Source organism: Eretmochelys imbricata, chromosome 15 (genome assembly GCF_965152235.1).
Source record: "Eretmochelys imbricata isolate rEreImb1 chromosome 15, rEreImb1.hap1, whole genome shotgun sequence".
In the NCBI taxonomy this organism is placed as follows: domain Eukaryota; kingdom Metazoa; phylum Chordata; order Testudines; family Cheloniidae; genus Eretmochelys; species Eretmochelys imbricata.
In genome coordinates, this window is record NC_135586.1 from 2782869 (window position 1) to 2808234 (window position 25366).

General features: G+C 45.8%; 1 protein-coding gene across 2 annotated transcripts in view; it reads left to right on the forward strand.

The window, feature by feature from the left end:
* Positions 1-7531: 7531 nt before the first annotated feature.
* Positions 7532-25366, forward strand: part of OSBP2 (oxysterol binding protein 2) — a 354387-nt gene continuing 336552 nt past the window's right edge. The window contains exon 1 of one of the 2 annotated variants that reach the window (XM_077834776.1): positions 7532-7839. In XM_077834776.1, the coding sequence (XP_077690902.1) occupies positions 7664-7839 (176 nt within the window). In that variant the 5' untranslated portion in view covers positions 7532-7663. The remainder of the gene's footprint in view (positions 7840-25366) is intronic. The other variant, XM_077834778.1, reaches the window with a different exon arrangement.

Below are 25366 nucleotides of genomic sequence, written 5' to 3' on the forward strand. Positions count from 1 at the left end.
TTCATGAAAATGGGACCTCAACCAGCCTTGTGTGGGGCAGTGGTTCTCAACCTGGGGGAAAGCTCGTGTCTCTTACCAAGAGAAGTTGGTCCAATAAAAGATATTACCTCACCCACCTTATCTCTCTAATTCCCTGGGACCAACACAACTACAACACTGTTATGCTTTTCTTTAATATGTAATCTTTTACTTCCAGCATCCTTACTCACTATCGCTTGAATCTTTGATAATAAATTTACACTTGTTTTCACTGTCAATATATCTCAGTGCAGTGGTATTGAGCAAGAAGCTGATACTGAGTTAAATCAGACAAACTGGTGTGCACACCGCCTTGGGGACAGCAGCTGGTATGTCTGTGAGCATTCAGTGGGGAAGGGGCTGGACACTACAAAGGAAGACTTCAAAGGGACACAGGGGGTGGGGTAGACCGACCGTTAATCTGAATGGCATAGGCCAGAGGAGAGGGCTTGGGTGGCTGACATGCAGGTGGTATCAGGGAGCTAAGCTAAGTACAAGCAAGTATCCCTCTCACTGAAGGCAGGGGGGTAACAAGGTGGCACACAGTCCTGGGTACCCCAAGAACCATCACAATACAGTTTGGGCCTTTGATCTTGGAACCCTAAGAACAGGTAATCATTACTCCTTAGGGTGCAGCTTCAAAAGGTTGGGTCTGGAGATGGGAATCTGCATTCAACTCCTCCCAAGCATTTCCAGTTGTTACAAACTGCCCTTCCCCCAGGACAATTCAGTCAAGTTCAAGAGAGACTAGGTGGTTTTAACGATTTATTGAAAACTACAATAGGATCTAAATATACGCTCCTAGGCTACAATGACAGCAAGTAAGTCAAATCTCACTTCTGGCTGGGTGGTCAGGTGAGGCATACAAGCTGCGGTCAGATGTTTCTCTGCCTAGAGTCTGTCACCACTGCACTGCATGCCAGACACCACACATCCATATGTACTCTAGGCCAGTGGTTCTCAAATTTACAGTAGAACCTCAGAGTTACAAACCCCTCGGTTCATAACTCTGAAATGTTCGTAACTCTGAACAGTCCTTTCAAAAGTTTACAACTGAACATTGACTTGATACAGCTTTGAAACTTTACTGTGCAGAAGAAAAATGCTGCTTTAACCATCTTAATTTAAATGAAACAAGCGCAAAAACAGTTTCCTCACTTTGTCAAATCTTTTTTTAAACTTTGCCTTTATTTTTGAATAGTTCATGTTTAACACAGTACTGTATTTTTTTTTCTCTGCTGCTGCCTGATTGCTTACTTCTGGTTCATCAATGAGATGTGTGGTTAACCGGTCATTTCATAACTCTGGTGTTCGTTACTCTGAGGTTCTACTGTATTTAATTGCACTCCCCTTCTTTGTGTCTGTAGTTGTTTATGCCCCCCCACACCTCACAAGTAGATATACCGATAAAAAAAACCAAACATGTAATTCTTACTAAATATTAAAACCAGTAAGGCATTGATTCAAATGGAGCCAACCATCCACTGTAATAAGAGCAAAAGCAAAACTGCGAGTGTGGTCGATGCTTACAATAAAATGTGCTCACCATGTCCTAGCAAATGGATTAATATACAGATGGCAACGACTTTATATAATGCCAGATAAGCTTCACAGAACTCTGTCAAAATGCACAGCATCAGCTGATGACCTGATATGGCTGGAGGAATCAGCTTTGTTAGTTGTTCAGTGTTGTGGGTGAAACGTGTGCATACGTTTTTTTCCCCTAAAGCTTCTCACGCTCCCCCCCCCCCCCCCCCGGAATACATTCCATGACCCCCAGGATGGCCCATTCCCCAGTTTGATAATTTCTGCTCTAAGCTATGCATGTGGCTCCCCCTACTGCTGGAAAACGTGAAACACATACTAAAAACAAGAAAGGGTAGAGGTGCCTCACCCTGGGGACACAGGAGCGTCTCATGGTGTGGCCTGTATGGGGCTCTCCAGTCCCCTAACATGCTTGGGAAGGGATTTATGATAAATCCCCCAAAAAGCCACTTTTGCACCAGACTAAGTGTCCACATGGTTTGTGTGTGAGATCCCAATATAACTATAACTGTATATAACCAGGGTCTGAATGAGCTCTCCCCTGACAGCTACCTGGGAGGGGGAGAGACTTCAGGAGCAAACTGTTCTTATATGAACACACCTATTTTGCCTAGATATTTAGCAGATAGAGCTGTGTTGATCAAAATGATCAACTTTGGCTGGGGTTGGGTTACAAATCCCTTTAGTACTGAATGCAGGGTTAGTGAAATGTTATCAATGTTGTTGTCTTTATTGTATGAGTAAAGGGGAGCAGAACTGTGCTTAACCTGTCCCAAATGAGGGGGTGACCCACAGCTGAAAGGACCTCATTAAGCCGGGGGCTCAAATGCTAGAGCCCCGTGAAAGTAAGAGGGGTGGGGACAGGTATTCCAGCTAGGAGGGGTGGACTCTCCCTAAAGATCCCCAGTCTAATTTAACCTGTTCCTCCCCACTGTTCAAAGATAGAGCTTAATAGGCTCCATTAGGAGCCTTTTGGTTTTTTAAAGTGCTCGAAAGAGTTGACAATCACTTGTGGTGGGACAGCTCTCTGCCCAACCCCAGAACTGAAAATCACTGAGAGCTGAGTGAAACCTCAAGATACTGACCTGCAGAGGTCACAGCAGAGAGGCAAGTGGCAGATGAGTGGCACAGAACAAGTGGGGCAGCCAGGCGGTGAGGAGCAGCGGCTGGGGGGGTGGCCAGCCTGAGCAAGCGCTCAGATGGTGGAGCAAGCAAGGTGCCTTCTTCCCTGGGTGGGAGGCGAACTCACACAGATGCACCTCTGAACCCTGGGGGTCCTCTCTGACCAAGGACAACCCCTGTGAGTGGGGTACGGTGAGGAAGCAGAGAGGGGCGCAGAAAAGGAACTGTTGGTTGTAGAACTCAAGAACACGAGGCGGAAGCTCTGCCCCACGCACTCGGGGGGTGGGGGGGGCATCCCGCTCACAGGTTTATGTTTATCAATCCTGCTTGTGGCATGTTCCCTAACTAATGTCGGGGGACGTCCCTCCTTTCATTACAAGTTTCTTTTCTACACTCAGACTCTGCTTGTGAGAGGGGAAGTATTGCCTCTCAGAGGCACCCAGGGGTGGTGTGCAATTTTCCCAGGTTACTGGGTGGGGGCTCGAGCTGGTCCTGGGTTGTACTGTTGAAAAGGAACCCCTAGGTATTGAACCCGGCCCTGGTTGCTGCCAGCTCCACCTGGCAGAAGAGTTATATGTATAAATGGTAAAACTTCCCCATGTAAACAAGCCGTTTGTTCTGCAAATTCTGCCTCCCACTGTTGCTTGCCTAACTTCATCACGTTGAAACTTTTTCCCGTTGGCAGGAGAATTAAACCCTTAGGCCTGGGCTACACTAGGCGGGGGGTTCGAACTAAGATATGCAACTTCCGCTACACTATTCGCATAGCTGAAGTCAAAGTATCTTAGCGCGAATTACCTGGCCGTCCTCACGGCAGCGAGTCGACCGCGGCAGCTCCCCCGTCGACTCCGCTTACTCCTCCTGCTGAGGTGGAGTACAGGCGTCAATTCGGCGATCAATTTATTGCGTCTAGATGAGATGCGATAAATCAATCCGCGATAGATCGATCACTACCCGCCGAGCCAGTGGGTAGTGAAAACGTACCCCAAGCGTGCTAGTGGAGATTCGGTTTGAGGACTGAGTAAATTAACAATGGGCACATTACTATGACATCCGGGTTCTATGTCCAAGGGAATTTATATTTCCAAAGACATATGGCCCAGCCTTCGACCCTTTGTAGACTACGAGGGGTTAATGTCTGTCAGCTGAGTGGCTAGTATACAGCACTAGGAATCAGGATTACTGGGTTCTGTTTCCTGTCTGTCTCACTGTGTGAACTTCAGCAAGTCACATCACTTCTCTGTGCTTCAGTGTCCCCACCTGTAAAATGGGGGTATTGACTCATGGGGTGACTGTCTGTATGCAGGTGGGTCATTGTTAGCACTAAATCTTATAGTCTTCATCCAGGGAAAGCTTCCATGGAAGGCGGGGAAGGGGCAGAGAAATAATGGTAGGCTGTGACCCTCTCTGTTTGTAGTCTGGGACAAAAGGTGCTAGAACATACTTGCTGCCTGCTCCACAGTGTGCAGACCAGTCCGATTTGGTGTTTGTAGTTCTGCCATTCTCCTCTGCCCCATCCACCTTGGTTAGTAATAACAATATCTACCTCTTACATAGCATTTTTCATCCATAGATCTCAAATCACTTTACAAAGCAGGTCTGTATCCCCATTTTACAGATGGGGAAACTGAGGCACAGAGTGGGCCATTATTTGACCAAGGTCACCCAGCAAAGAAGTGGCAGAGCTGGCAGTTGAAACCAGGTCTCCTGAGTCCCAGTCCATTGCCCTATCCACTAGGCCACATTGCCTCTACATTTACCTCCTCCCACCTTAGCTCCACAAGACAGACCTGAGTATTTGGCTTCTCCTTCCTCCCTTTCTGGTCTGTATTACAAAGCTCCGACACCCTGGGGACAGCCACACCTGGCAAAGTGCACAAAGAGGTGGTTTTCTTTTCCTTCCCTTCCAAGAGTGTCTCACCAGCTATGGAAAGGGCTGAGAAGGAAGGGCTGTGCTGGCATGTCGGCTGCCCGCTGCTGTGGCTCTCTCCATGACATGCAGGAAAATCGCCCCAGCCACGTGAGCTGTGAGTCTCTCACAGATCAGGAGCCAGAGGGACAAGAGAAGGGCTATGTGTCACACTGCAGATTTCAGGGCAGTGCCATGGTGCAGGGTGCTGGTACTGGTGAGTTTCCTCACATACATTAGTAAGTGCATTTATCTGGATTGTCTAAATGCTGCATAGCAGCCCTAGGGACTGGAAAAGGCCATAAGCCTAATTTTCCAAGGCTGAGCATTGGTATCGTCCCACTGGTTTCATTTGGAGTTGTGTGTGCTGAGCACTTCTGAAAACCAGGCCTGAAGAACAGCTCTGAGATTGATTGGTATTTCCTGGCCTCAGTCCTATGACCTCACCTGGGTCAAGATAACCAAAGCTTACACCCCATCACATGGTCAGGGTCGGTTTCTACTGACTCCATTGGCTGCTGTTACAAGCACCCATGGTGTTTTTGTTTGTTTTGTTTTTTAATTACTGACCAAAATGTCAACCCTTCCGTTTCCCTCTACTACTGGGAATGAAGGCTTTAGATACGGGTTGGGAGTCCACTGGTAGCTTGGGAAAACTTGGCAGGTGTGTTCAACAGGGGCTAGGTGCCTAGGCAATTTCAAAAATCCCACTGGACATTTGTCTGCATCTTTAGGTGCCTAAATACCTTTCAAAACCTGGGCCTTAAAAAAATACCTCTATGTCTCAGTTTCCCCATCTGTTATATGGGATAATAATACTTCCCTGACTCACAGGAGCATTTTGAGGATAAATTAATTAATCTATTGTAGGTGCTGAAGTGGTATGGATACCAAAGGATCAACTGCATGGGTAAATCCATCAGGACTGTAATGGACTGCCTGGCTCAGACTGACCGGGGTAAATATAATACAATAAGTCTTAGCAACACCGAACTTGGACAAGTTTGAAAGGAAATGGGGCACAATAAGACACATAGACTTACTCCCTATAGATGGCTTTATATCCGTTTGATATTATGATATGCGTATAGTGCCATCCTTGCTTAGATATAGATGTTACTGGAAAAAATTATGTATGTGCATTTTCTTGCCATATTTTTAATTTTAAAGAAAAATTATAAAGCGAGGGAAACAAAGGTGGAAAAATGAGAGACTGTGTTCTACACTGTGAAGCTGGGGCATGTTACTGAAGGTGATGGATGTTAAGCACCAAGTTGTTGTAAACGCTCAGTGGAGACAACTCTTGTAATTTAATCATTGTCCATTTATGTGTTTCTTGAAGCCCCAGCTCCTGGAGTCACATGATTACCTGGGAATCTAGGTATGGGTATGTAAGTTTCTAGCCCTCCTAGCTGCAGATTAAGGCTTGACACATGAACCCTAATGCCTCAGAAGCCAGAAGCGAACATAAAATGTATTATTAAAATATAATATTATTTTTAAAGTTTTGTGGTTGTTAAGGCAATCTTCTGAGTTAAGTGATTATATGTGAGTCTCAGCTTTCATTTTAAAACAGGAGTCAATTTCTAGACCCTGTGGTTGCAGAGAAAAGCATGAAAAGATGACCCCAGTGCACCTTAAATGTCCAAAACCTAGAAGGCAAAGAACCAGAACCCCATATTGATTATTTTTTAAAAATTACCTGACTTTAAAGCCAATGTTATTATTTTTTTGAAGCCTCACTCATGGTTTCTGATTGTGTGGGGCTAGCACTGCTGGGTGATATAACTTTCCACTACACTACAGGTTTTCTTGCCCCTTCCCCTGAGGCAGCAGGTCCAGGTCAGGGCACCAGGTTAGATGGACACTGATGTAGTTACACCAGGGCACATTTTTCTAATGCAGCCAGGGCCTATTGGCGGGTGCCAGGAGAAGGGATGGGGGTATAGAGACAGGCAGGCACTCGTACAGGCCCACCCTGAGAAAGGGCTATCTGAAGAGGGATGGATCACCATCCAGCACGGCAAAGTCAGACCTTTGGCAGGCCTTGTATGGCACAGGCCCCATGGGCAGCAGGGCTGGGTGGGCAGGCAGCAGAGAATGCCTGGTGGAAAAGGGGCTCTGGCAGCTCCGGTCAGCACAGCTGATCGGGCCGCTAAAAGTCCCATTGGCCGCAGCGGCTGGCTACGTGCAGCTCCTGGAAGCGGCAGGCATGTCCTTCTGGCTCCTAGGTGCAGGGGCGGCCGGGGGGCTCAGCACGCTGCCCCCGCCCCCAGTGCCAGCTCCCACTGACCAGGAATCGCAGCCAATGGGAGCTGTGGGGGCAGCGCCTGCAGACGGGGGCAGCACGCGCAGAGCAGCCTGGCCCCTCTGCCTGAGAGCCAGAGGGACATGTCCCCGCTTCTGGGAGCCACCTGAGCTAAGCGCTGCCCTGAGCCCTCGCCCCCTCCCATGCCCCAGCCCCTCCTGAACCCAAACGCCCTCCCAGAGCCCACGCCCACGCCCCCTGCCCCTGCCGGAGCAGCCAGGGACGGCGGGCAGGAGGGCAGGCTCCCGGGGGTCGCTCTGGGCCAGGAAATAAGGCCCCAAAGCAGGCGCGCCCCCGCCCCAGCTCTGCTCGAGACAGGCCCCGCCCCTCTCCCTCCTGAGGCGCCCCGCCCCGCCCCCTGTGTCATGGCCCCGCCCCACCTCTGGGGAGCCCTGTCCCACGCCACCCTACCCCCCCCTCGAGGGGCCGCCCAGCCCGCACGTGCGGTTCCTAGCCCCGCCCTGCTCGGTCCCGGCCCCGCCCCTCCGCCGGGGAGCCCCGCGGAGCTCGAGCCCCGCCCGCCACGCTCACGCGTTGGGGGCGGCGCCGCCGCTGCCCGGTCACGTGAGCGCGGCGCCCCGCCCCCTGCCCTCGCCGGTGCCCCCGGCGGCCGGGCGGGGCGGGGCGGAGGCGCGGGGCCGGGTCTGTGGGGAGGGCGGCCGCTCCGTGCAGCGGCGGCTCCCGCGGGCTGGTCTCCATCCTCGGCGCCGTCCCCTGCCTGGCCTGCGAGAACCCGCCGGGCCCCGGCCGCCCCGCCGGCCATGAGCGCGGGCAGCGAGCCGGGCAGGGGCGGCGGGGCCGGGCTGGGGGCCCCGGCCGCCCCCGCCGCGCCCGGCCCCGACACCTACAAGGGCTGGCTCTTCAAATGGACCAACTACCTGAAGGGCTACCAGCGCCGCTGGTTCGTGCTCAGCAACGGGCTGCTCAGCTACTACAGGTACCGGGGGGTCTGTCTAGGGGTGCATGGGGAGCGGGGGGTGGTCCAACTTCTGTAGGTATGGGGGGGCTACCTGGGGGGTCAGGCTACTACAGGGACTGGGCGGCTACCCCCCGAGGGACGGCTACTATAGGGATGGGGGGACCTATTGCGGGGTGGCTACTACAGATGCCGGGGGTGTAGCTGGGAGGGGCCTGGGTACTACAGGTAATGGGGGGGCTACCCTGAGGGGGTACATGGGGACTGCGGGGTGGTCCGGCTACTACAGGGACTGGGGGATGGCTGGGCGTAGCCTGGCTATTACAGGGATGGGGGGCCTGTGGCCTGGGGGGGCTTCCTTGGGGATACAGAGACTGGGGAGATGACATGGCTACTGCAAGGATGGGGGACAGCTTTTGCTTGGGCCAGTGGCTTGGGTACAGGGGGGTGGGGGGCAGCCCAGCTACTGGGGTGGGGGAGAAGTGACTTACTGCAGGTACTGGGGGACTACTACAGGGACCCAGAGTGGGCTGGCCTGGCTCCCCTGAGTGGGGAGGGAGTAACTACTACAGGGATGGGGTGTGGATACAGACACCTGTGGGGCGGCCCGGGTACTGTGGGGAGAGGAGCAGGTTGATACTTTCCTACACACACACTAATTCTACAGGTGGACATGCACTAGACACTTTGTAGGGATCAAACCTGCAGTGTCCAAGGCATGATGAACTGGATCTTAAGCTCTCTTCTGTTTGCTTCTGTGAAGCTGAGCATATAGTGGTTTATTTTGCTATTGCATGGGAGTCTGGTGTGAGGAACTAGGTGATGTTCTCTTGCAATACATTCACCTCAAAATGCAGACCACTACAGCATACATACACAGAGTACTGTGAAAATATATTGCACAGTGCATAGGTTTACACATGCCCTGCAGCCCATAGTTCCCAGTGCATCCCTACGTATAGTGTGCATACTCATGGCACGCTACACACATATATATATATACACACACACACACACACAGGACAAGATATTCAAACAAGGAGGCTAAATTTAGCCTATAAGTCCATATTTAAGCAACTACATTTGCAGTTGTGCTAAGCATCTAGCACTTCCCAGTGAAGTGAGTTCATGCTATTAGGTGCTCAGCACTCTTGAAAATCAGGCCACTTATTTAGGTGCCTAAATATGATTTTAGGAGCCTAAAATTAGCCTCCTAGGTTTTAGAATACTGGCCAGACTGTGTACAAAGACTGTAAATCACGTGGCCTACAATATATATCCTACTCCTGAGGGAATTCTGCGCACAATATTTTAAAATTTTGCAAAATTTGCATATTTTATTTCACAATAAATAAATATGAAGGCTCAAACACGGCAGTGGGGCGCACAGGCTACTGGCTGCATATAGGGAGACCATCCTGCAGCACTCCCCTCAACCCTACAGGACAAAGACTTGGCGGTGAGGCTTACACCAACCCTGACACAGTGCAAGGGCCAGGCCTGCCCCAGAAACACCATGGATCCCTTCCCCTTCATGCCAGGTGCATCTAGATAGCAAGCAAGAGGGTCAGGGTCTCGCACGCACACCCAGTGTGTCCTCCGATCCAGGTGTGGGGCCGACAGGCTCAGCCTGGTAGGATCCAAGTGTGGAGGGGCTTAGTGTGTGTGGGGGGGATCCAGGTGTGGGGTAAGAGGGTTCTGTGTGGAGCAGTCTGGGTGTGGGGAGGCTCCAGATGCAGGGGGTGAGGCTTGGTGGAGTAGGGGTTTGAGTGCTGGGGGCTCGGTGGGGTGGGCTCTGCATGCAGGGAGATGAGGCTAGGTGTGGAGGTCAGTGCGGTCTGGATGCAGAGGGGTTGGCCAGATGGGGGAACCATTCCCCATACAGTGTCACCTCCCCCTGCAGCTGAGGAGTGATGGGGACAGGGAGCGGAGGGGAGTGCAAAGCTTCCCGCAGCTGGGGTTGGTTTCTGGGCATGGGTCTGACCTGCTCTTTACAGGGAAAGAAGAAGTCCTATTCTTGTCAGCCCATCTGGGACTAGCAAATGAGCCCAGCACAGAGAGGAGCCACGCTCCGCTCCGGGGCTTCCCCAGCCCCACCCCCACTGCGGTGATTTACCTGTCTGCTGGTCTGCTCCAGGCACCCAAAATGATGCACCCATGCTTCTTGGGAGTGGTGCGTGACCGCTCTTGCTGGCTTCCTTGGCTTCACTGTCAGAAGTCATTTTTCTGCAGGGAAGCAGAATTCATGTTCCACACAGATTTACTTGCAAGTGTGCAGTGGTGCAGAGTTCCTCAAGGAGTAATATACACAACGAATTACATGAGGCAGTACTTTCGCTAGAGACATGCTCTCTTCTTAGTCTGGTCTGCAGGACTGTAATGGGCTGGTGTAATTGCCGAGAGTGCCCAACTAAGGTTTGGGCTAGTCAGTGGGGTGATTCAATTGATATTTACCTTGAAAAAGCTTTTAAATTGTTCAGGCCAACTGTTTCTTCAAACAGGGTTTGGCTAATCAGTGGGGGAACAGGGCCAAACTGTTTAAGCACAGTTCAGAACTATTCTAACCTAGGTACAACACTGGAACACTGTTCTCATATTGTTTTTCACATGGTTAAGTTCAGTCCACACTGGTCATTGTTTAGTTAGCTTTAACCAGTTTAAAATAGTATTTTTAAGTGTGGTATGGTCAGAAAAGTGATGTAAATAGTAATAGCTACTTGTTTTTAAGAAAAGTTTTTTTCCTAAGTCATCTCAGCGGCGAAATGGGCAGCTGGAGTGGATTCATGATCTAGAATTGTCAACAGAACTGTTAAGTTCTGAGTGCAGTATCTTCATTTCTTGTGATGGTGCATACAGGAGCTAGGAAGAACACAACTTGACTTTCCTAGGTTGAATTTGCAGAGCTGGCAGTTGGAAACTTGTAAATTGAGAATATTTGTTATGGAGTAATCGATATTGAATCCCTGATGCCCTCTGTAGTCACTTTTCAGTGTATAACTGTGTTTAAGCTGAGTATTGTATATAAAGAATGTAGCCGGTATCATTAATGCTTTTTTTTTCTTAGCATTTCTCTCAGTTTGGGGCAGTGAAAATAGTCTAGTCATTTTCTTCTGGTTCTTGGGCATTAATACAGGGCTGAGGTTTTTGGGTCGCAAACATTGCAAGTGAATATTTTAAATCAAGACAAAAGCTCACACACTCTTTTTTTCAGAAGAGAGCACTTCTATTAACGTTTTTTGTTAAACGTTTTAACCAGACCTTTACCTATACTGGCAAGAAGCTAGTGCACCCGCAGTTGCTCTCTTGTAGAGACAAGCTGGCACCTCCTGCTTTAGGCCTTCTCCAAGTTGTACTTATTGACTTCTAAAAGTTCTGCATTCACACTGTAATGAAAATAAAGGAAAAGTTTGTATTTCTTTAAATCCTCTGTGTATTTCAGAGGCCAGTCTTGGATTCAACAGTTGGGGCCAGTTTGATGATCATAGAATCATAGAATATCAGGGTTGGAAGGGACCTCAGGAGGTCATCTAGTCCAATCCCCTGTTCAAAGCAGTACCAACCCCAACTAAATCATCCCAGCCAGGGCTTTGTCAAGCCTGACCTTAAAAACCTCTAAGGAAGGAGATTCCACCACCTCCCTAGGTAACGCATTCCAGTGCTTCACCACTCTCCTTGTGAAAGTTTTTCCTGATATCCAACCTAAACCTCCCCCACTGCAACTTGAGACCATTACTCCTTGTTCTATCATCTGGTATCACTGAACAGTCTAGATCCATCCTCTTTGGAACCCCCCTTTCAGCTGAAAGCAGCTAGCAAATCCATCCTCATTTTTCTCTTCTGCAGACTAAATAATCCCAGTTCCCTCAGCCTCTCCTCATAAGTCATGTGCTCCAGCCCCCTAATAATTTTTGTTGCCCTCCGCTGAACTCTCTCCAATTTTTCCACATCCTTCTTGTAGCGTGGGGCCCAAAACTGGACACAGTACTCCAGATGAGGCCTCACCAGAGCCGAATACAGGGGAATGATCATTAATAACTTCAGCAGTCAAAGCTGGAGATTAACATTACTATTTCCCGGTCATTAGGCAAAAGTTACATTTTCCTGTGGTGCAGTGTTTGAGAGAAGGAAGCAAAGGTATATATGTCTGGAAACTAACAGGAAGAAAAGGAGTACTTGTGGCACCTTAGAGACTTACCAATTTATTTGAGCATAAGCTTTCGTGAGCTACAGCTCACTTCATCAGATGCATACTGTGGAAAGTGTAGAAGATCTTTTTATACACACAAAGAATGAAAAAATACCTCCCCTCCCCACTCTCCTGCTGGTAATAGCTTATCTAAAGTGACCACTCTCCTTACAATGTGTATGATAATCAAGGTGGGCCATTTCCAGCACAAATCCAGGGTTTAACAAGAACGTCGAGGGGGGGGGAGGGGTAGGAAAAAACAAGGGGAAAGAGGTCACCTTGCATAATGACTTAGCCACTCCCAGTCTCTATTCAAGCCTAAGTTAATTGTATCCAATTTGCAAATGAATTCCAATTCAGCAGTCTCTCACTGGAGTCTGGATTTGAAGTTTTTTTGTTGTAATATCGCAACTTTCATGTCTGTAATCGCGGGACCAGAGCGATTGAAGTGTTCTCCGACTGGTTTATGAATAATTCTTGACATCTGATTTGTGTCCATTTATTCTTTTACATAGAGACTGTCCAGTTTGACCAATGTACATGGCAGAGGGGCATTGCTGGCACATGATGGCATATATCACATTGGTGGATGTGCAGGTGAACGAGCCTCTGATAGAGTGGCTGATGTTATTAGGCCCTGTGATGGTGTCCCCTGAATAGATATGTGGGCACAGTTGGCAACGGGCTTTGTTGCAAGGATAGGTTCCTGGGTTAGTGGTTCTGTTATGTGGTATGTGGTTGCTGGTGAGTATTTGCTTCAGGCTGGGGGGCTGTCTGTAGGCAAGGACTGGCCTGTGAGCTCCTTCCCTACTTCCATACGCGTATGGACGTTCCTATAGGAGTCACTGATGATGTTGATCATGTGCTGGTCCAGGCCCCTTTCCTGCAGCATCCACATGATGTGATCGTGGGATACGGAGTCAAAAGCTTTGGCTATATCTATAAACACGACGCCCAGGGGCTTTTTTTCTTTTTTGGCTTGCTTGGTGATGAGGTGGAGAACCTTTAAGTTCTCAGAGCAGCCAGGTGCTGCAATGAACCCCCTTTGCCTCGCATTCAATGGGCACGCTTTAGCCAGCCTGTTTGTCAGTATTCTTGAAGATAGCCGCAGCACAATGGATCCGATGGTAAGAGGTCTCCAATTCCCTAGTTCCTTCAGTGCCTCTGGGTCCATTGTTTTCGGGATCAGAAAGGATCTGCAGTCCTTAATACCGTCAGGTATGACACCTGTAACCATCCATGCATTGAATAACCCCGCCAGTGTATCGCCCTCTGGATCCACGCGGACCAGATCTCTCAAGGAGACAGGCCAGTCCTCGCCTACAGACAGCCCCCCAACCTGAAGCAAATACTCACCAGCAACCACATACCACAGAAACTGGACAGTCTCCACGTAAAAGAATAAATGGACACAAATCAGATGTCAAGAATTATAACATTCATAAACCAGTTGGAGAACACTTCAATCTCTCTGGTCATGCGATTACAGACATGAAAGTTGCGATATTACAACAAAAAAACTTCAAATCCAGACTCCAGCGAGAGACTGCTGAATTAGAATTCATTTGCAAATTGGATACAATTAACTTAGGCTTGAATAGAGACTGGGAGAGGCTAAGTCATTATGCAAGGTAACCTATCCCCCCCCCCCCCGACGTTCTTGTTGAACCCTGGATTTGTACTGGAAATGGCCCACCTTGATTATCATACACATTGTAAGGAGAGTGATCACTTTAGATAAGCTATTACCAGCAGGAGAGTGGGGTGGGGGGAGGTATTTTTTCATGCTTTGTGTGTATAAAAAGATCTTCTACACTTTCCACAGTATGCATCCGATGAAGTGAGCTGTAGCTCACGAAAGCTTATGCTCAAATAAATTGGTTAACCTCTAAGGTGCCACAAGTACTCCTTTTCTTTTTGCGAATACAGACTAACACGGCTGTTACTCTGAAACCTAAAATAACAGGGATATCAGCAAAACATTAACAGTAATAAAATTAAATTTTTATTAGTAGCACTCACAAGTCAGTTCCATTTTTTGTTCTAGCTAATTCTAAGTTATTACTATACACTTAAGTTTATATTTAAAAATGTGATCCATATTGACTTTTGAATTCAAATATTTTAGGCTATCTAAATTTAATTACAGGTTTCGGAGTAGCAGCTGTGTTAGTCTGTATCTGCAAAAAGAAAAGGAGTACTTGTGGCACCTTAGAGACTGACAGATTTATTTGAGCATAAGCTTTCGTGAGCTACAGCTCACTTCATCGGATGCATTCGATGTACTCCTTTTCTTTTTGTAAATTTAATTAGTACACCTGGATATTTCAGAAAGGAAAGAGGATTTGGTTGGATTTAGGAACGACAGTAATACAGTAACCTACCTTTCTGTCGGAAGAAAAGTTGTTATAACATCTAGACAAGATTTTTAAAGTTACCATCTTCCTTTGTATTCTGTTGTGTTTCTGATTATTTTAAATGCAGAATATAACTTGTTTCCTCACCACTGAGTACCACATCTAAATGCTAGGTATTATGACCAAAACTTATGGCTTCTCACAAGAGAACTAATAACTGCTGTGCATCATATACCTTCTGAGGTAGATCTGATAGGGATATTAACTGTATAAATTTTGTACAGTTCTATGTCTTGACTGCTCATGGGTTTGAAATTTTGCTTGAGATTCAAAGGACCGCATTTATTGTTGCCTTCATAAATTATATTTGTGGTGATTAGTTTTAGTCACCCTGTTTTCTAAGGAACCTTGTTTTGGCAACGTTGGGAGAAATTGGAACTGTTTAACTATATTAAAGATGACCAAAATGTGTTATATGAAATACATAAATCCTTAAGATCCCAGACACCAACTGCGAGGTTAGACTTAAATTATGACTACCCTTTAAAGGCAAATTGAAAGCTGCTTTTCTGCAAGACCTGAGATCATACCAATGGGGAGAACACTGTGATATTCTTATTTTTTATAATTTTGGGGGGAATTTCATCCTATTTCATTTTAGCCCTCATGGGACAGTAGCAACAGGAGCTGCTGCTGTGTTGGGTGAGTCTTGGTTTGTTCAGGTTTCTTGTATTTGTGAAAAACATTGGGCTCTACTGGTACCGTGTGTGATGGGTTCGGTCACAGGGATCCCATTGGGACTGTCACCTGATGTGCTGAAATTACCTCTGAGCCTGTTTTCCCTGCCAGCTCGGGAGTCCAGAACCCTGCCTTGTTGAGCCAGACACGCTAGCCTGCTGCAACACAGACTCAGGGTCTGGGTCACACCCCCAAAGCTTGCAGACTTTAACCAAAAACACCTCAGCAGGTTACCTCTCCAGCACCCAGACACCCAGTTCTCAATGGGATCTAAACCCCAAATAAATCCATTTCACTCTGTATAAAGCTTACACAGGGTAAACTCATAAATTGTCTGCCCTCTATAACACTGAGAGAGAGATGCACAGCTGTTTGCTCCCCCAGGTATTAATCACTTACTCTGGGTTCATTAATAAACAAAAGTGATTTTATTAAGTGTAAAAAGTAGGATTTAAGTGGTTTCAAATAATAACAGACAGAGCAAAGTAAGTCACAAAGCAAAATAGAACAAAACACACAAGTCTAAGCCTAATACATTAAGAAATTGGTTACAGGTAATATCTCACCCACAGAGATGTTCCAATAAGCTTCTTTCACAGACTAGACTCCTTCCTAATCTGGGCCCAATCCTTTTCCCTGGTACAGTCCTTGTTAGTTCCAGCAGACATCTCCGGTGGTAAGCAGGGGTTTTCTCATGACTGGCAGCCCCCTTTGTCCTGCTTCACCCCCTTTTATAGCTTTGGCACAAGGCAGGAATCTTTTGTGTCTCTGGGTCCCCACCCCTCCTTCTAAATGGAAAAGTACCAGATTTAAGATGGATTTCATTATCTGGTGACATGGTCACATATCCTGTGAGACCCCGCCTCCATTCTTCATGGGCTGGCCCACACATACACAGGAAGGTTTATAAGTAAAAAGAGCCATTTACAGTTCATTGATTCTGAAGCACCGTTAATGGCTTCCGCATCATATGGTTTACATCAGTAGTACAAGTTTATATCTTATTCTCCTAACTCGAGACATAGAAATAATACATGCAAACAAATAGGATGAACACACTCAGTAGGTTATGAGCTTTGTAATGATACCATACAAGGGGTATTTAGCATGAAGCATAGTCCAGTCATGTCATATTCATAAGCATATTTCCATAAAGCATACAGAGTGCAACATCGCAGGGTGTTCTGTTTCCTCTGCTACAACTGACATCATTTAGCTATTTGGGAGCATCATGCCTTACGCAGCATTAGCTGTTAGTGATGTCATCAGGGTTGGAAGAGAAATCAGAACCCTGGGGTCCTGAACTTGGATCTTGGCAGGTAATAAGCCTTCCAGTTGCATTTAAAGTGATTCTTGCATTCTAAAATGATTAGCCTTGAGTCTAGCTAAATGAGTAGGATGCAAAAATATATAAAAAGAAACATTTCAGTTTATCTTCAGATAACCAAACTGATGTATTCCTAAACTGCTGAAAAGGCTTCTCTGTTTCAATCTAGAGTAAATTTGGTCTGGTCAAGTCATACAACCCTTGAAAGCAGAGCAATAAAAACTGATAATCAGTAAGTGCCTTGTGTTCTGACAGGGTTACCTATTCCTAGCTTTCTAGGCCTACCCCTGTATTTGGGTAACAGTTTCAGTTCATCAATAACTGTTTTTGAAACATTGTAGGTTTTCATTGTTCTCAAATTAAGATGGTTAAGAATACTTCTTTATGTTCTTAAAAAAAATGAAAATCTGAGCAGTTCATTTTGCTGTGTGTATAAAAGGTGACTGGAGATACTCATCTTGTGGTGCTTATAAGCAGTGCAGGAGTGCAGTCTCTCATGGCTGTTGCGAAAATGTGTAGAAAAGTTTTATTATGCAATCGTGGAGTTGCTGACTTCAGACATGCATAATTAACCACTGAACCAACTTTCAGAGTAACAGCCGTGTTAGTCTGTATTCGCAAAAAGAAAAGGAGTACTTGTGGCACCTTAGAGACTAACCAATTTATTTGAGCATGAGCTTTCGTGAGCTACAGCTCACTTCATCAGATGCATACCGTGGAAACTGCAGCAGACTTTATATATACACAGAGAATATGAAACAATACCTCCTCCTACCCCACTGTCCTGCTGGTAATAGCTTATCTAAAGTAATCTTCAGGTTAGGCCATTTCCAGCACAAATCCAGGTTTTCTCACCCTCCACCCCCCCACACAAATTCACTCTCCTGCTGGTGATAGCCCATCCAAAGTGACAACTCTTTACACAATGTGCATGATAATCAAGTTAGGCCATTTCCTGAACAAATCCAGGTTCTCTCACTCCCTCACCCCCCTCCAAAAACCCACCCCCATACACACACAAACTCACTCTCCTGCTGGTAATAGCTCATCCAAACTGACCACTCTCCAAGTTTAAATGCAAGTTAAACCAGAACATCGGGGGGGGGGGGGGGGGGGTAGGAAAAAACAAGAGGAAATAAGCTACCTTGCATAATGACTTAGCCATTCCCAGTCTCTATTTAAGCCTAAATTAATAGTATCCAATTTGCAAATGAATTCCAATTCAGCAGTTTCTCGCTGGAGTCTGGATTTGAAGTTTTTTTGTTTTAAGATAGCGACCTTCATGTCTGTGATTGCGTGACCAGAGAGATTGAAGTGTTCTCCGACTGGTTTATGAATGTTATAATTCTTGACATCTGATTTGTGTCCATTTATTCTTTTACGTAGAGACTGTCCAGTTTGACCAATGTACATGGCAGAGGGGCATTGCTGGCACATGATGGCATAAATCACATTGGTGGATGTGCAGGTGAACGAGCCTCTGATAGTGTGGCTGATGTTATTAGGCCCTGTGATGGTGTCCCCTGAATAGATATGTGGGCACAATTGGCAACGGGCTTTGTTGCAAGGATAAGTTCCTGGGTTAGTGGTTCTGTTGTGTGGTATGTGGTTGTTGGTGAGTATTTGCTTCAGGTTGCGGGGCTGTCTGTAGGCAAGGACTGGCCTGTCTCCCAAGATTTGTGAGAGTGTTGGGTCATCCTTTAGGATAGGTTGTAGATCCTTAATAATGCGTTGGAGGGGTTTTAGTTGGGGGCTGAAGGTGACGGCTAGTGGCGTTCTGTTATTTTCTTTGTTAGGCCTGTCCTGTAGTAGGTAACTTCTGGGAACTCTTCTGGCTCTATCAATCTGTTTCTTTACTTCCACAGGTGGGTATTGTAGTTGTAAGAAAGCTTGACAGAGATCTTGTAGGTGTTTGTCTCTGTCTGAGGGGTTGGAGCAAATGCGGTTGTATCGCAGAGCTTGGCTGTAGACGATGGATCGTGTGGTGTGGTCAGGGTGAAAGCTGGAGGCATGCAGGCAGGAATAGCGGTCAGTAGGTCTCTACGTAAAAGAATAAATGGACACAAATCAGATGTCAAGAATTATAACATTCATAAACCAGTCGGAGAACACTTCAATCTCTCTGGTCATGCAATCACAGACATGAAGGTTGCTATCTTAAAACAAAAAAACTTCAAATCCAGACTCCAGCGAGAAACTGCTGAACTGGAATTCATTTGCAAATTGGATACTATTAATTTAGGCTTAAATAGAGACTGGGAATGGCTAAGTCATTATGCAAGGTAGCTTATTTCCTCTTGTTTTTTCCTACCCCCCTCCTCCCAGATGTTCTGGTTTAACTTGGATTTAAACTTGGAGAGTGGTCAGTTTGGATGAGCTATTACCAGCAGGAGAGTGAGTTTGTGTGTGTATGGGGGTGGGTTTTTGGAGGGGGGTGAGGGAGTGAGAGAACCTGGATTTGTTCAGGAAATGGCCTAACTTGATTATCATGCACATTGTGTAAAGAGTTGTCACTTTGGATGGGCTATCACCAGCAGGAGAGTGAATTTGTGTGGGGGGGTGGAGGGTGAGAAAACCTGGATTTGTGCTGGAAATGGCCTAACCTGAAGATTACTTTAGATAAGCTATTACCAGCAGGACAGTGGGGTAGGAGGAGGTATTGTTTCATATTCTCTGTGTATATATAAAGTCTGCTGCAGTTTCCACGGTATGCATCTGATGAAGTGAGCTGTAGCTCACGAAAGCTCATGCTCAAATAAATTGGTTAGTCTCTAAGGTGCCACAAGTACTCCTTTTCTTTGAACCAACTTTGTCATACTTGGATTCAAAGAGGACTGAGTGTTTGACTCAGCTGAGTTATGACTGTAAAAACTTGGGCCAGAACATACTGGAATGTGTCTTCATTCTTGTAACTGGGATTTCTAAGCGAAGCATAGCTGATGCTTTTTTGAAAACATCACCTTTGAACTGAGGCCAAGCCTAGAAACTTCAGTCCAAAAGAACTGAGAAAGTTAGAAGAAGAGTTATAGTGCTAGTTAGAACTCAGCCATCGTTGTAGCAGTCTCAGCCAGCAATCACGGCAATGAATTTACATCATCTCAGATAAAATATGTGCTACTTTTACGGTTCTTTATACAGCTTTAGGGTAGTAGGTAGGAGAGGAGTAACCCCAAATGATTAAGTCTGGGTTGACTTTGATTTTGTGTATCGTTCATTATTCTCCTACTTATTCAAAACCTGCGGGTGTTTGTTCCTGTTCGAGCTGCATTTTAAAGTGACTCTGAAAAGGCCTCATAGGATTTCATGTTCAGCTTGCCTCCGTGTCTGTCAGTGCTTCAAAACTGAAGTGAAGACCCACTAAATCAACAGCAGAGCACTCTCTGGTACTCCACCGGAATGAGAGCAGTAAGGTAAGTCGACCGGAGCGCGTCCAGACTCCAGTATAGACACCGCAGTAAGTCGACCTAAGCTACGTTGACTCCAGCTACGTTATTCATGTAGGGTGGAGTAGCATAACTTAAATTGACTTACCCTGATAGTGTAGACAAGGCCCTTTTGTGGACCTGTTCTGAGCAGGTCAGGTCAGCAACTCTGGAAGAGCTATAGTTGAACCTCACTTCCTTATTGCTCTAGTGGTTGCAGGTGTATCTGAGCAAGGGGCTCAGTAGGTGTGCATAAGTGTGCTTCCAATCACATTACACTCTGGCATCTGCCTGCCTTGTTTAGTAACACCAGTGTTTGGGAATTACTTTGGGAAAGCTGCTGATCATATTTTTCAATTAAAGTGGCATTTATTAAGTCTATTTCTGATTGTCAAGTCTGATGTCCTAGAGCCTTTGGAGGGAAATTTACATCCAACAGACATGGTCTTCTGCCACTGCCTTGGCCACACGTACAATGGGTTAGAAATACTGGAAGGAAATTCTAAATTGGAAGGGGCCATAAAACTATGTGGTAACTTTGTCTTATAACAGTGATTATAAATGGCTGATATGTCTGGAGTTATTCCTTCTATTTTTTATTCTGCTTTTCTAACTGTCCCTGCCTATTATCTCACCTTTTCAGTAAGTTCACTAGCTGGCTTGAAATCCCAGAACATTAAAAGCTGTTCTGTATTGGTGACTGTGTGGGGGGGGGGGGTGGATCTGGCATTGCCGCTTCAGCACCCTCAGCTATGAGCTGTTTCCTCAACTGCACTGGCCGGGAAAACTGCATTTTTATGCCACCTTAGGCCACCTCCTGAGGATTTGTTGCTGCCTAAAATTACCTTTATCTGCTGGGTATGAAATGAGGGGCACGTTAAATAGCAAGAGACTCATTTCTGAGTGGGATTTCAGAGAGGGTTCCTAGCCTGGTGCTCAGCTTATTCGTGTTCAGACTCAGGAACTTTTATAGATACTTCTGATAAGCCCCCTCTCTTCCCAGCAAGTTTCTTAAATTAAAATTGAATTTTAGCTTTATGTTTTATCTTCCAGGGCTTCTAATGCCTTTGATAGGATTAAGGCAGAGGAGAGGAGGTAAACGTTTTCACCCCCCATCCCCAGGATCTTGTTGAGGAGAAGGAAGTGGGTTTTGTGTTGGAGCAAAGGACTAGGAATTGATTTCAAGATTTCACAGCTTTGCCAGTCACTTGTTTGTTTAACTTCTTGTTGTCCTTGTATTGTCCCCTCCTATCTCCTGAGGGCACTGAGTGTCTTGCTTGCATGTAAAGTGACTTCAGAGCCATGGATAAAAAGCACTCTAGAAATATAAAAGAGGGGAGGAAAACAAATCGTGAAGTGGTTGCCAACTGCATTCCCCACCTGTGCATGTGTTGGAGAAAAGATCTGGCCTTTGGATCTGCCACCCCTCCCCCCCCACAGTTCTGAGGGGGAGTCTAAAATCTAGAATGTGACTGCTGCCTTCATGCTGCTCCCCCAAAGCTCTGTCCATGTCTTTAAACTCTGCTGTACTGAATCTTTGCTCTCTCCTTCAGGAAGCAGAAAAACCTTTCTTCTTTAACTTCAGGCACCGTAATTTCTTTAGCCTGCTAAAGTGCCAGGAGACAGGTTTTGCTACGTTGCCCATTTCCAGTTTGACCAGGACACAGGTGCTTGTTAATGCTCAGTCATACTCAGGTTTGTGCATGCTTTATCACCCTTATCTTGTATAGAAAGTAAACAATGGCCCCGGGTGCATGTTATCAGTTCTGTCACTTTTTACTAAAATAATTCATACAAAACTATTTTGCCATGGAAGCCATAATTATACACTACGGGATTTTAACATCTTCACATCAAGATTTCTAGCTGAGTTGTGTAATTTCTTGCACAGGAGTAAATAGTTGAAGGAGCTGGTAGAATTCCATGTAGCCCTGAATTTAAAGTTCAGTCCTCTGGGCTCTCTAATGGTTTACTTTTTAGGTATTTGTCGGTGTTCCGATTACCACTGTGGCACTTCCTAGGAGAGATTATAGAACAGTGTACTGTAGGCTGATACCGCATGGCCTGGGGCAATGAGACAATGCTATGTAAGTTAAATATTTCCCCTACCCTGTCACATGTGCCTCGCTCTTCGCACCAAATGTCATGTTAGTGTGAAAAAGCTGCTGTAATCTCACAAATTTTGACTCCCCTCTTGGATACAATTTTTGATCAAGAAACCAGAGAGGACATTCAAAGGATGGCTTCAGGCAAAAGGCTGTTGGTTTATTTTTAAATTGCAAATGACTGAGATCTGTATTCAGGAAAGGAAGTACCCTTCATGGAAATGGTATATAGGGTGACATAACATCTCCATTGTGTATAATTTGGAGTTAGTACATCTGGCAATTTATTAGCTCAAGAGAATTATGTAGGTTTGAGTTGTTTTACTCAGCTTTATTATACTGGCACTTCATAAGAACATACATAGAAAAGAGCTGTGAGACTGGGTCAGACCATGGTCCATCTTGCCCAGAGTCCTGTCTCCAATAGTGGCCTGTACCAGAGCTTCAGGGGGAGTGTACACAACAGGGCAATGAAAGATCCCTGTCTTCTGCTCCCAGCTTCTGATAGTCAGCAGTTTATGGTGATCCCGAGCATGGATTTTGTACCTGACCTTCTTGGCTAATAGGCATTGATGGACCTATCTTCCGTGAACTTATCCAGGTTTTTTTAAATCTGGTTACATGTTTGGTCATCACAACATCCTATGTCAGTGAGTTTCACAGGTTAGTTGTGTGTTGTGTGAAAAAGAGTACTTCCTCTTATTTGTATTAAAGGTGCTGTCTATTAATTTCATTGCTTTATCTCTGGCTCTTGTATTGTGTGAAAGGGTAATAGCATTTCTCTCCATATTTTCTGCGCCAATCTTGATTTTTATAGACCTCTATCATATCTCCCCTTAGTTGTCTCTCCTAAGATGAACGACCCTAATCTTTTGACTCTCTCCTTGTATGGAAGCCGTTCCATATCCTTGCTCATCTTTGCCTTTCTTTGAACCTTTCCCAGTTCCACTATATGTCCTTTTTGACATGGGGTGACCAGAACTGGACACCTTATTTAAGGTGTAGATGCACCATGGATTTATATAATGGCATTATATTTTTGTCTTTTCTATCCCTTTCCTAATAGTTCCTAGCATACTGTTAGCCTTTTTGATTGCTTCTGCATATTGAGCAGAAGTTTTCAGAGAACTAGCCACAGTGACTCCCAAGATCTTTCTTGAGTGGTAACAGCTAATTTAGGTCAGTGGTTCTCAACTAGGGGCACGCATACCCCTAGGGGTACGCAGAAGTCTTCCAGGGGGTACATCAACTCATTTACATATTTGCCTAGTTTTACAACAGACTGCATAAAAAGCACTAGGGAAGTCATTACAAACTAAAATTTCATACAGTTGTTTATACTATATCCTGAAATGTAAGTACAATATTTATATTTCAGTTGCTTTATTTTATAATTGTAAAAATGAGAGTCAGCAATTTTCCAGTAACAGTGTGCTGAAACACCTTTGTATTTATATGTCTGATTTTTGTAAGCAAGTAGTTTTTAAGTGAGGTGAGACTTGGGGGTACACAAGACAAATCCCACTCCTGGAAGGGGTACAGTAGTCTGGAAAGGTTGAGAGCCACCGATCTAGTGGCCTCACTGTTTGTCTGGCAGGTTTCTTGCTTGTGATGTACTTAACTTTATTTTTATTATTGTGTAGCAAGTTGCTTCTCAAATTCTTTCTTGGCCTGGCTTCTTATGCTTGCCAGAGTTTGTGCGCTGCTTCCTGTTTTCTTCATCTGACTTCCAAATTTAAAAGGATGCACTTTTGGCAGCAATTACGCTGTTCAGCCATGGTGTCATTCTTTTGGTGTTCCTACTGTCTTTTATACGTTTGGCCTGAACCTCTGGAATGATATTTTTAAGTAGTCTCCATGCTGCTTGCAGGTATTTTACCCTTGTGACTGCTCTTTTTAAAGTCTAACTACCATTCTCTTTCTTGTGTAGTTCCCCTTTTTAAAGTTAAATATTACTGTGGTAGGGTTTTTATATTTTTTCCCTCACAAGGAAGTTAACTTTTACTACATTATGGTCACTATCACCGAGTGGTTCAGTTATGATTGCCTGTTGGACCAGGTACTGTGCTCCACTTAGGACTAAATCAAGAATTGCCTCTCCCCTTGTGGGTTCCAGAACTACCTGCTGCAAGAAGCTGTCATTGATGGTATCTAGAAATTTAATCTCTGCATCACACCCTGAGCTGATGTACCCACTCAAAATGAGGATAGCTGAAATCCCCCTCCCCCCCCCCCCCATTATTGCATTTTCTGGTTTTGTAGCCTCTCCTACTCCCTTAGTATTTCATCGTCACCATCCTGGTCAGTACTGTATTCCTACTGCTCTACTCTTATTAGTCAAGCATAGAATTTCTGTGCATAGAGATTCTACTGCGCAGTTTGAGTCATTTAAGAGTTTCACCTTATTTGACTGCTTTTTTCACACTGCGTTCACGGGGGAGTGGCACTATGTAAGAATCCTTTGTTTCCTTTCGGAGCTTTGTTTTATGCATGGCTGGGATCTGAATACTACCCAGACGATTGAGAGTGCTGCTGGTGGGCTATGCAGGGTTCAATGGAGTAGTGCTGGATCGCTTGCTGCTAATTATCCACATACTGTGTGGGGACTTTATTGGTGTCTATAAAACCAAGGTAGGCTCAGACAGTGGATGTGTGTAACTAAAACACAGTCCATCTGTCTTCACCGACCAAGACGTAAGACAAGGAATATACATTATTGGTCAGATATCCAGGGCTTGTCTTGGCCTGAGTAGGGCTGAAGAGGGAGAACTGGGCTCTGCTGGACAGAAATGGGAAATGAAATGATGCAGGGGCAGTGAAGGGGCTAATATGCAGCCAGTGCATTCTGTGGCTGGGATAATCGTTGCTAAGGAGCCAGAGGCACTGGAAGGAAAGCTGGACTTTGGAACATGGGAGTGTTGAGGTTACATTTTTTAAAAACCGAGGAAATTAAATGCCCCAAAACTTAGTTAACACAGAGTTCAGGTTGTTCATTGGTGTCTTGTCCTTCCAGAACACAGAGCACAGCACTGGGCAAGCTTAACTCAGGGTTAATGAAATTTTTGGCCACCTAATTCTAAGAGGAGCTCAGGTGTTCAACGAAGTGGAGAAAATTGAGCTAGCTAATTGGATGACAGCCGTGCCTTAAAGTCCTATATTTTTGTGACTTGCTTAGGCTGGAAATACTTGAGGGTCAATAGAAATGCTTTCAGAACCATAACGTTTTCTAAGCAAGGGGAAGTTTGTGTTCTATGGCTTATTACAGCTCATAATGAGCTTTGCCTCTTGACAAAAGTCTCTTCTGACTGGTGCTGCAAATCTTCTTGTTTGTGTGGAGTGGAAAGGAGAGCTTTGCTTCATCTTATGGTTCTGCTGCATTGGTAGGACTGCTCCAGAGGGATTATGGGAATAGT